The sequence below is a fragment of the Lithobates pipiens genome, unplaced genomic scaffold, assembly GCF_037356315.1.
Source record: "Lithobates pipiens isolate NorthernLeopardFrog02 unplaced genomic scaffold, aLitPip1_a1.2 Scaffold_22, whole genome shotgun sequence".
NCBI classification, from domain to species: Eukaryota; Metazoa; Chordata; class Amphibia; order Anura; family Ranidae; genus Lithobates; species Lithobates pipiens.
Window position 1 is genome coordinate 152,015,454 of NW_027507784.1, and position 12,867 is coordinate 152,028,320.

At 40.3% G+C, this 12,867-nt stretch overlaps 2 protein-coding genes across 2 annotated transcripts in view; one reads left to right on the plus strand and one right to left on the minus strand.

Annotated features, from left to right (window-relative positions):
* IDH1 (isocitrate dehydrogenase (NADP(+)) 1) overlaps positions 1-12,867 on the plus strand; it is a 50,108-nt gene that overhangs the window by 17,349 nt on the left and 19,892 nt on the right. Inside the window, exon 3 of the mRNA XM_077448461.1 lies at positions 12,829-12,867. This exon is cut by the window's right edge and continues 253 nt beyond it. Coding sequence (XP_077304587.1) covers positions 12,829-12,867 — 39 coding nt within the window. The remainder of the gene's footprint in view (positions 1-12,828) is intronic.
* LOC143924252 (uncharacterized) lies at positions 888-7,028 on the minus strand. The gene is made up of 4 exons (XM_077448460.1): positions 6,105-7,028; positions 5,859-6,018; positions 1,629-1,779; positions 888-1,509 (listed from the first exon to the last, which is right to left on the minus strand). Exons 1-4 carry the CDS (start codon positions 6,283-6,285, stop codon positions 946-948), a joined length of 1,056 nt encoding a protein of 351 aa, XP_077304586.1. The 5' UTR covers positions 6,286-7,028; the 3' UTR covers positions 888-945.

Consider the following 12,867-nt stretch of genomic DNA (forward strand, 5'->3'; position numbering starts at 1 on the left):
ATTACAGACTAAGTCGTGCAAGACGCGTTGTGGAATGTGCATTTGGGATAAGTGCAGGAAAATGGCGGGTACTACTAAGTACAATGCAGTTAGATGTTGAAAACGCTATCCAAGTAGTACTTGCATGCTGTGTTCTCCATAACTTTGTAATTGAAAATGATAGAATATCCACAGATCCTGCCCCTCCCAACACCAATCAGAACATTCAATACATGGACCTACGCCCAACAGCCAGAGCAATGACCATTCGAAACAATTTTGCAGAATACTTTGTTTCACCTGTTGGTAGCGTGCCCTGGCAGGATACCCATATTTAGTCTGATTGCTACCTCAAAGTTATTGACATTTTTGAAAAATGCTACTGTGGTTCATTCAGTTTCAATAAAGGATTTTTTCTTTGTCCCAATTTTTAATTATATTTACATTTTTTAATTTAAGCATGTTACTTTGTTTCACTTGCTAATTATTTTTTAATATAATTTCTAGGTTACTGTATTATAACCATCGATAAACACTTTAAATTATGGAGAATGGGCATGAATACTGTAATCTCGTAAAACCTTATGGGATTATAATGTCTTAGATTAAACAAAGGATGTGATAATGTAACACTTCTCTAAATATAGAGCCACCAAAAATATATATAAATGTATATAAATAAAAGATTTCATTACATTTCAACTTATCCACACATCTAATATTTATGGACACCAATTCATAATTTTCAAATATTATTTCTTTATTAAAAGAAAATTTAAAATCTAAAATTGAAACAAAATATAAAATACATTATAATCAAAAAGTGCAAACAGTATAATATTTATTCAAAATCAAACATTTTTTCAAACAGTGCAAATATCAAAAAAATTTAGTGCAAAAGAGTGTGAAAAGTGCTAACTAATAATATGATCAATAAAGGAAAAAAAACAAATTGTAATAATTAAATTATAAGTTATGATATGTCCCGTAGTTATCCTGTGAACTTTCGTCAACGGGGGAAGGATTACCCATCCGTGGCTGAAGGGGTGGGAGCTGGGACATTGTCTGTGGCATAAATGGTGTGCCAATTGTTGACGACATTGCATATTGTGCTGGCGGTCTCTGTGTGTGTAGGACGTTACCTGTAACTCCCTGGCTATATGATGAACCTCGTTGGATTGGAATATCCATGAAAGGAGTATTCTGCATCCCCCCTTGGACAATGTTCAGTGGCGGTGGGGGCCGCGACTGTCTTTCTGCATTTAGACATGCCACGATATAACAATAAATGTTTTCACGGCATTGCCGCTCGCGGTCTTCAGACAATTGTTCAAGAATTACATATAGGCTACGGCAAAAAATACTGCGCCCATTATTTAGGTCCAGGAAGACATCGCTCCGATGTCGTTCCTGGCGTAGCTCTTCTACTAAATTAATAATGTTGGTTTCCACCCTGGTCGGTTCCTGGTCTACGTCACGCGACCGACGCCCCCTTGGCCTGCTTCTTGCAGGAGATCGACTGCGATCACCCTTGAATAAAATAAAATACATACAGTTATTGACATATACATCTTGCACTTATATGACCAAAAGTAATGATGATACATTCTTTTTCTATAAAAAATCAGAGACCATAGGTTGTGTTATACCTGTATAGAAGCAACCGGTGTTTCACGGTCGCGTGAAATTGGAACTGTAGCCAAAGATAAACTCGCTTGTGATGCACTTGGCACATCCTCCATCTCATTTACTATATCCTGATGGACACTGCCTTCATCCTCTGAAATGTTGGATGTTGTCCTTTAAATAATAAGGTTTAAGTACAGTTAGACATGTGCACATTTTAAAATTTTATTATTTTATTTTTCACAACCCTAAGCCTATCCCCTAACACCAAACCCCCACCCACCAACCTAAAAAAAAAAACGTAGACATAACACTAACCCAACTACTCAATACAAACCCTAAACCCTAAGCCCGAAATTAAACCAAAAACTATCCCTAATTGCTAACCCTAACCCCAAGTTTGTAACCATAAACCCTAATTGCTGACACTAACCCTAACCCTAATTGCTAACCCTAAACCGAAATTGATAACCCTAACCCTAAACCCCAATTGCTAAACCTAACCCCGATTTGGTAACCATAAACCCTAATTGCTGACACTAACCCTAACCCTAATTGCTAACCCTAAACTGAAATTGCTAACCCTAACCCTAAACCCCAATTGCTAACCCTAACCCCGATTTGGTAACCATAAACCCTAATTGCTGACACTAACCCTAACCCTAATTGCTAACCCTAAACCGAAATTGATAACCCTAACCCTAAACCCCAATTGCTAACCCTAACCCCGATTTGGTAACCATAAACCCTAATTGCTGACACTAACCCTAACCCTAATTGCTAACCCTAAACCGAAATTGATAACCCTAACCCTAAACCCCAATTGCTAACCCTAACCCCGATTTGGTAACCATAAACCCTAATTGCTGACACTAACCCTAACCCTAATTGCTAACCCTAAACCGAAATTGATAACCCTAACCCTAAACCCCAATTGCTAACCCTAACCCTAAACCCCAATTGCTAAACCTAACCCCGATTTGGTAACCATAAACCCTAATTGCTGACACTAACCCTAACCCTAATTGCTAACCCTAAACCGAAATTGATAACCCCAACCCTAAACCCCAATTGCTAACCCTAACCCCGATTTGGTAACCATAAACCCTAATTGCTGACACTAACCCTAACCCTAATTGCTAACCCTAAACCGAAATTGATAACCCTAACCCTAAACCCCAATTGCTAACCCTAACCCTAAACCCCAATTGCTAAACCTAACCCCGATTTGGTAACCATAAACCCTAATTGCTGACACTAACCCTAACCCTAATTGCTAACCCTAAACCGAAATTGATAACCCCAACCCTAAACCCCAATTGCTAACCCTAACCCCGATTTGGTAACCATAAACCCTAATTGCTGACACTAACCCTAACCCTAATTGCTAACCCTAAACCGAAATTGATAACCCTAACCCTAAACCACAATTGCTAACCCTAACCCCGATTTGCTAACCATAAACCCTAATTGCTGACACTAACCCTAACCCTAATTGCTAACCCTAAACCGAAATTGATAACCCTAACCCTAAACCCCAATTGCTAACCCTAACCCTAAACCCCAATTGCTAAACCTAACCCCGATTTGGTAACCATAAACCCTAATTGCTGACACTAACCCTAACCCTAATTGCTAACCCTAAACCGAAATTGATAACCCTAACCCTAAACCCCAATTGCTAACCCTAACCCCGATTTGGTAACCATAAACCCTAATTGCTGACACTATCCCTAACCCTAATTGCTAACCCTAAACCGAAATTGATAACCCTAACCCTAAACCACAATTGCTAACCCTAACCCTAAACCCCAATTGATAAACCTAACCCCGATTTGGTAACCATAAACCCTAATTGCTGACACTATCCCTAACCCTAATTGCTAACCCTAAACCGAAATTGATAACCCTAACCCTAAACCCCAATTGCTAACCCTAACCCTAAACCCCAATTGCTAAACCTAACCCCGATTTGGTAACCATAAACCCTAATTGCTGACACTAACCCTAACCCTAATTGCTAACCCTAAACCGAAATTGATAACCCTAACCCTAAACCCCAATTGCTAACCCTAACCCCGATTTGGTAACCATAAACCCTAATTGCTGACACTATCCCTAACCCTAATTGCTAACCCTAAACCGAAATTGATAACCCTAACCCTAAACCACAATTGCTAACCCTAACCCTAAACCCCAATTGATAAACCTAACCCCGATTTGGTAACCATAAACCCTAATTGCTGACACTATCCCTAACCCTAATTGCTAACCCTAAACCGAAATTGATAACCCTAACCCTAAACCACAATTGCTAACCCTAACCCTAAACCCCAATTGATAACCCTAACCCCGATTTGGTAACAGTAACCCCTAATTGCTGACACTAACCCTAACCCTAATTGCTAACCCTAAACCGAAATTGCTAACCCTAACCCTAAACCCCAATTGCTAACCCTAACCCTAAACCCCAATTGCTAAACCTAACCCCGATTTGGTAACCATAAACCCTAATTGCTGACACTAACCCTAACCCTAATTGCTAACCCTAAACCTAAATTGATAACCCTAACCCTAAACCCCAATTGCTAACCCTAACCCCGATTTGGTAACCATAAACCCTAATTGCTGACACTATCCCTAACCCTAATTGCTAACCCTACACCGAAATTGATAACCCTAACCCTAAACCACAATTGCTAACCCTAACCCTAAACCCCAATTGATAAACCTAACCCCGATTTGGTAACCATAAACCCTAATTGCTGACACTATCCCTAACCCTAATTGCTAACCCTAAACCGAAATTGATAACCCTAACCCTAAACCACAATTGCTAACCCTAACCCTAAACCCCAATTGATAACCCTAACCCCGATTTGGTAACAGTAACCCCTAATTGCTGACACTAACCCTAACCCTAATTGCTAACCCTAAACCGAAATTGCTAACCCTAACCCTAAACCCCAATTGCTAACCCTAACCCTAAACCCCAATTGCTAAACCTAACCCCGATTTGGTAACCATAAACCCTAATTGCTGACACTAACCCTAACCCTAATTGCTAACCCTAAACTTAAATTGATAACCCTAACCCTAAACCCCAATTGCTAACCCTAACCCCGATTTGGTAACCATAAACCCTAATTGCTGACACTATCCCTAACCCTAATTGCTAACCCTAAACCGAAATTGATAACCCTAACCCTAAACCACAATTGCTAACCCTAACCCTAAACCCCAATTGCTAACCCTAACCCCGATTTGGTAACCATAAACCCTAATTGCTGACACTATCCCTAACCCTAATTGCTAACCCTAAACCGAAATTGATAACCCTAACCCTAAACCACAATTGCTAACCCTAACCCTAAACCCCAATTGCTAACCCTAACCCCGATTTGGTAACAGTAACCCCTATTTGGTAACTAAAATCCTACCTGCTAACACTAATCCCTATTTGATAACCCTCAGCACTACCCATACTCCATAACCACCGGACCGAATCATAATCCCTAACCCTTTAACCTTGACCTTAGCTATAACCAATGCCCTTTCCTTACTGTCACCCTTAAGCACTAACCCCTAACATAACTTAAAGGTTAATGGATGGGAGATGGAGAGAAAGGAGGACCAGGAGGAGAGGTGTATGAAGAAAGAAGGGGGAGGGTGAGGGGACTAGAGTGAGTGAGTGAGAAGATCAGAGGGAGAGAGAGAGAGAGGTGGAAAGGCAGTGACTGAACTAAGGGAGGAGGGAGTGAGAGGGGGGAGAGGGAGTAGAATAGCAGAGGGAGAGAGGGGGGTGGAGAGGCACTGAATGAAATAAAGATGGAGGAGGGAGTGAGAGAGGCTGAGTGAGATAGAATATGAGAAGAGGAGGGGGTGATGGAGAGGGACAGTGGGTTGAGATGCATACATAAATACATACATACATGCATACTAAACACAATTATCTGACAATTAAATTTAATATATTAACGGATATTATATTATCCAGTCTAAAATTTATCTTCAAAAAATAAAAAAATTAAAAATGTATTAGAATCTATTTTAAACACAAAAAATAGAGAAAATTGTACAAAAAATATACCGAAAAAATTATAATAGAAAAATTAAAAATATAAATAACATATATTAAAATAAAAAAATTAAGAATTTAGATCTCAAGTTAAAATTTTAAAAATTTTACTTTTAAAAAAAAAATTAATGTTACAAAATAATATAAATTGATAAATAAATTTAAGTTTACTTACGCTCTTGAAATTAAACTGTCCCTCAAAAAAGACAATTGGACAGTCAAGGGGTGGGTTTTGTAGGTGGATTGGGCTCCACTGCGGTTTGATTCTTTTTCTTTTTTTAGATCTCTCTTTACTCTGTCGGCCAAAGATCTCCATCTTTTTTGAAATGATGCCACTGTGCAATGATTAAAAATAAACTTAAAAACTGAAAATACAAATTAACATACCCCAAAATTTTGACCAAATATAGATTGAACTTACCTCGAGTTTCTTGCTGGGATCTGGAGAGGTCTTCCCAGTTTGGGGTCAAGTCTTTGGCCAAATTTTCCCATGTCCTCTGTTTGGCAATCCGGTCAGGGTACAATTCATGGGATTTGTCCCATAATTGTACATAATTTTGAATTACTTCAATCAAGTTGTTTTGGCTCACATCAGAAGTCATTTTTTAGGAGATGTTTCTTCAAAGCTGGCAATCCAAGGTGTAGGAGATGTGTCTTCAAAGATGGCAATCCAAGGTGTGGACAAGCCTAGCTTGGGGGAAGGGGGGTGGCTTGTGGAAAAAAGTTTCAGTTTCATGAAGGATGTGTGTTCTACATGGAAACATGGTGGGGGAGGGGGGCTGACTAGACATTAAGTTTTTCTATGACAATGCTATGGCTTGGCCAGACTAGGTGGAGCCACTGATTAGATTAGAAATTGGATGAGTATTTGGGGCAAAGAAGTGAAGGAATTCCTCATTGTACAAGCTAATGGAAACACTAGAGATATTATGGGATTGTGTCACAAAGTAAATACACTCTATGAATTATATAAAGTAATTACAACTTTTTCCTAACATTTTTTATTGTTTTCTATGAGTTTAAATCATATTTCAGAATTTTCAGGTACCAAAAATTGGGTTCCTTTAAAAACGCATATAAACGCAAACGCGGCTAAACGCGGTTGCCGCGTTCAGCCGCGTTTAGCCGCGTTTAGCCCCGTTTTGCGTCTGAAACGCAGAAATTTTTGTCTCTGAACGCATTTTTTTGCTTCTGGAAAAACGAGATTAAACGCAACTGCATATAAACGCAAAAAAACGAGACTGTGTGCATGGACACATAGGATAACATTGAATGAGTTCAGGTGCAGTTGAAAAAACTGTCCAACTGCATCTGAACGCGCGTTTAACTGCGTCTCGTGTGCATGAGGCCTTTGCGCACAGTCTATTCCATTGACAAATTGTTACAATGTTTATACTTAAGTTCAACTGACAAAGAATGTTTTGATTCTTGGCAGACTGCCCAGTTTTTCTCTTTTCTTTTGTAGGCTGTGGCTTCAGAAGAGCAGAGAGAATTCTTTGCATAGAAAGAATTATTGTGAAACACTTTAGCCAAGATCGTAATAATGATTCTTGACGATTAATTGTGCAGCTCTACTGTATAAATTTTATAATATGAGAATGCCTATCGGTGTACTCCTCCTGTGTAAGCCACTCAGACTACTAAATGCAGAAAATTACACACACACGGACACACACGGAAAAGGTATTTGATCCCCAGCTGATTCTGTACGTTTGTCCACTGACAAAGAAATGATCAGTCTAATTTTAATGGTAGGTTTATTTTAACAGTGAGAGACAGAATAACAAAAATATCCCGAAAACCCTAATTTCAAAAAAAGTTATGAATTGATTTGCATTTTAATGCGTGAAATAAGTATTTGACCCCTTCCCAAACATGACTTTGTACTTGGTGGCAATCAGAGGTCAGACGTCTCTTGTAGTTGGCCACCATGTTTGTAAACATCTCAGGAGGGATTTTGGCTCACTCCTCTTTGGAGATCCTCGAGGCTGACATTTGGTAACTCGAACCTTCAGCTCCCACCACATATTTTCTATGGGATATAGTATATATGTATATGTTTTCTTGATCCTGAGTCATGGGGAAAGCAAAATAATTGTCAAAGGATCTGTGGGAAAACGTAGCCGAACTGTATAAAACAGGAAAGGGATATAAAAAGATATCCAAGGAATTGAGAATGCCAATCAGCAGTGTTCAAACTCTAATCAAGAAGTGGAAAATTATGGGTTCTGTTGAAACCAAACCACGGTCAGTTAGACCAACTAAAATTTAAACCACAACTGCCAGGAAAATTGTTCGGAATGCAAAGAAAAACCAACAGATAACTTCAGGTGAAATACAGGACTCTCTGAAAACATGCAGTGTGGCTGTTTCCAGATGCACAATAAGGAGGCACTGGAAGAACGATGGGCTGCATGGTCCAGTCGCCCGAATAAAGCCATTACTACGCAAATACCACAAAGTATCTGTCAGGATGCACCCGCCAGCAGACAGATTCATCTCCCCAGAAGAACCCTGAGGTGCAGAAGAATGTGCATTCCTGTTGCTCATAGGAATCGGGCTATGATACATAGAAGTGTGCATGCGTGAACTGGAGAGTAAACAGAAGCTGTCGTGCACTGGCGCTTGCGCACACCTGTGACTGGCGCCAAATGAGCCTATGTGAACCCAGCCAGTACCTAGCTCTAGTGCTGCCTTGTCTTCAGCTTCTGTGTATCCTGTTTCCTGAGAGCCCGTATCGTGATCCCGGATATCCACCTAGCTTGTCTTGACCATTCCTTGAACTCCACCTGTACCGACCTCGGCTGGTCCTGTGACCAATCTTCTTGTCTTCTCCTTGGCACCTGCACTACTGATCCGGCTTTGACCTGGCTTGTCTCCTGACTACTATCCTGCCTGAACCCTGTATCTGATTCTGCCAGCCGTGTATGACCCTGCCTGCCTGACCTTGCTACTTGTTGCTATCATCTGCCCCAGCTGCCTGCCTGTCGGTCTTTATGCTGAAGCTTTCCTGTGACTTCACCAGCCCTACTAGGACAAGCCGCCCTGCTGCCAGCAAAGACTTCTTGGCGCTCGTATGACTCTGCACTCTGGCGCCTTCTGTTTACACTATCAGGGGCCCTGAGTCAGAGTGGTAAGGGAGGCCTTGCTCGTCCATTCAGGCTCTTCTACCAGGTACGTGATAGTATCCCACTTATAATATGCCAAATAGCAGAGACAAGCCTCACCCCTTCTGGCACAGAGACATTTGGAGTGATGAGACCAAAATTGAGTTTTTTGGCCACAACCATAAACTCTACATTTAAAGAGGAATCAACAAGGCCTCTGATGAAAGGTACACCTACTGTGAAACACAAAGGTGGATCGCTGATGTTTTAGGGATGTGTGAGCTACAAAGGCACAGGAAATTTAGTCAAAATTGATGGCAAGATGAATGCAGCATGTTATCAAAAAATAGTGGAGGAACATTTTGCATTCATCAGCCAGGAATCTGCACATAGGACTTACTTGGTCATTCCAACATGACAATGATCCAAAACACAATAAATATAATATAGCTCGTCTGCGGAAGGAAGCATGAAGTGCTCCAAAATCTCTTGGTAAATGGCTGCATTGACCCTAGACTTAATGAACCACAGTGGCCCAACACCAGCAGGTGACATGGCTCCCCACATCAACACAGTGTGGAAACTTCACACTGGACTTCAAGCATCTTGCAGTGTGTGCCTCTCCATTCTTCCTCCATACTCTGGGTCCTTGGTTTCCAAATGAGATGCAAAATTTTGCTCTCATCAGAAAAAGAGGACTTTGAACCACTGAGCAACAGACCAGGTCTGTTTTTCTTTAGCCCAGGTAAGACGCTTCTTTTTTGTTCAGGAGTGGCTTGACAAGAGGAATACTACATTTGAAGCCCATATCCAGGATTCGTCTGTGTGTGGTGGCTCTTGATGCACGGACTCCAGCCTCAGTCCACTCCTTGTGAAAGTCCCCAACACTTTTGAATGGCCTTTTCCTGACAATCCTCTTCAGACTGCAGTCATCTCTGCTGCTTGTGCACCTTTTTTCTTCCACACTTTTCCCTTCCACATAACTTTCTATTAATGTGCTTTGATACAGCACTTTGGGTACATCCAACTTCTCTTGCAATTACCTGTTTGAGGCTTTCCCTCCTTATGGAGGGTGTCAATGATGGTTTTCTGCAAAACTGTCAGGTCAGCAGTCTTTTCCATGATTGTGATTCCTACTGAACCAGACTGAGAGACCATTTAAAGGCTCAGGAACCCTTTGCAGGTGTTATGGCTTAATTAGCTGATTAGAGTGGGACACTTTGAGCCCAGAATATTGTACCTTTTCACAATATTCTAATTTTCTGAGATTGTGGATTTGGGGTTTTCATGAGCTGTAAACCATAATCATCACAATTGTGACAAATCACAGCTTGAACTATCTTGCTTTGCATTTGTTAAGTCCCATCTCATATATTCCTTTCACCTTTCTGAATAAAAAAAAAAAAAAAAAAAACTTTATTCAATAGTTCACGCATACAGTCCAAATATCCAAATACATAACAATGTAATACAGTGCAAAGTGACCCGAGGACATAAAGTGCTTGCAAGCTTTTGAATCCCCCCAACCCCTCCCATCTACAACCTGATATCGTTGTTAATCCGTACACAAACCAAAACATTAGACCACAACCACGCAGGTAGAAATATAGTTGTAGTGCAGTGTTCATCCCACCCCAGATCCGAGCAGTCAGTCCATGATTAGATCATCTGGGGCAAGACCCGGAGTGTCCAGCCACGGCCCCCATACTTTTTCAAATTTATCAAGATAACCTCTATGCTGATATATAATTTTTTCCATTCTCAGCGTATTTCCTATAGTGGTGGTCCACTCCCCGGACAGTTGGAGGTGAGTCTGATTTCCAGTGGAGCATTATCAACTTGCGGGCTGCAAAGAGCGTCCTAGTCAGGGCCTCTCTAGTATGGGATTCCCACTCCAGTTCATCCAGCAAGTTCAGAATGCAGCATTGAGGGTCCCAAGGGACTGACACCCGAAATACCGTGCTCAGGGTGCCAGTCACCCCTCTCCAGTAAACATGGAGTTTGGGACAACGCCACAGCATGTGTATTAAGTCTCCCTTTCGCATCTGGTACACAAGGGTGTCCCTTTTGACCTTTTTTTTTAATTGCATTAGTGAAATAAATGAACTTTTGCACGATATATACTAATTTTTCGAGTATCACCTGTATAGCTAAAAGGCCTGCCAGGAATATTTCTGCTATTACATTTCTTTGTCTTGCAGAGTAGCATAATCTTTGAACACATTTTATGAGCTGGACTTTAAATGCTTGGACCAGGTAGTCCTCTTACATTCTTATACCTTGTGTGTTGGAGTTGTGATTGGGAGCCATATGGGACGGTATCTTCAACTGTAGTTGTCTCTGATTTATATTGGAAAAAAAAAAGGGGGGGGGGGGTTGGTAGAGGGGAAAATTGGGACTTTAAATAAAGCAAATAGATGAATGGATTGATGAACGTAATATTTAATTCATAAGCGGGTTATATTATGGTTATAATATATCGAATATATCAAAATCCAATTGGATTTGTACATGGTAATGATACCTTGAATAAAGTTCATAATGTAAAACAATGATAATACATAGTTGGCCAATATAATCTGGGGCCTCTCTAATCCCCCAACATTTAGAGTAAACCAAGTTATACAGTAGAGTGATACAAAGATAGAAATATATATATATATATATATATATATAACACACACACACTCTCACACTCACTTTTAACACAGTAATGCCCAATGCGTCTGTAGCCTCACTATTCCTTATCATTGGTGGTAAGTTAATGATTTATAGGTGATGGATTACTATTTGATTCTCATCTTTTCTTTTCTTCCCCCTACCCTTTCCTCCATATCATTCTAGTCCCTCTCATAGCTGGGGTATCTCCCCAGCTATGGGTTTTCTTGTTTCTCAAAAAAAAAAAAAAAAAAAAAAAAGACACTTGCACACTGGGAATATATCTTTGTTTCATTATTTTGTCGTTTTTATAATGTATGTGGAAGCTTCGGTTGTATTGAGTTGTGTAAGCCAACAGATGCCTTCTAACCTGCACAATTATCATGCTTCTTGCTCTGTTCTTCTTGAATCATTTGTTTTGTACACTACTTTTCTGTAAAGTGTATATAAGGTGTACTCCTTTATTTTATTTATATCTATCGATCCATAGCGTGTCAACAAAAAATTTAAAATAAAATGCTTGGACCTTGTATGTACTTTGGGGTTTCACATTTTAGATCAGATCTCTAAATGTGATGGGGACCAGGAAGAGATTTATTGGTACACATTACTTTACCATGGATACAGGCTGTAGAGGTTGTCTGAGTTTACTGCAGACTTTGTTTTAAGAACAAGTAAGGCAACTTCTGGTTTAGTTACAGCCTAAAAACAAATTATGTACAATTCGTTTTAACAGGCTCAAACTGAATGTCCTTCTCAGATTCCAATTAGGTCACCCTAAATACTCATAGGTCACTTCAGCAGCATCAGGTGTCTCTTAGCCCTTGTACACACAGTCGGAGAATCCATCGGAATGTGTCCTATTGGACCGTGTCGTCGGATAATCCGACTGTGTGTGGTATGCATCGGACTGATTCAGTCGGAATATCCGTCGGACCCAATTTTCCAACATGTTGGAAATATTTCCCGACCAACTGGGCCGATCGGACATACTCTGATCATGTGTAGAGAATTTTGATCGGACCAAGTGCCACGCATGCTCAGATCAAATTCCTACATCAAAGCTATTGGCTACTAGCCTGAATATAGTGCCATTGTAACTAAATTACGTCATCACGTTCTGAAAGATCTGATTTTTCGCCAACTTTGTCCGACGGATTTGGTTGTGGAAATCTCCGACCGTGTGTACAGGGGCTAAGACAAGGTCACTAATCATAACTTTGCCCTAGGCTCCTTCTCTAATGAGATGGAATTCCATACATAGGAAGATTCCAAACACAAGACCACATCACCATAGGTAAAGAGATCGTGTCATGTCTTTGCATCATTATTACACTTTGTATTACATTGGTGTTGATGTAACACATTGTATCTTTACAGCTATGATCTTGGAATGGAAAATCGTGACTTGACGGATGA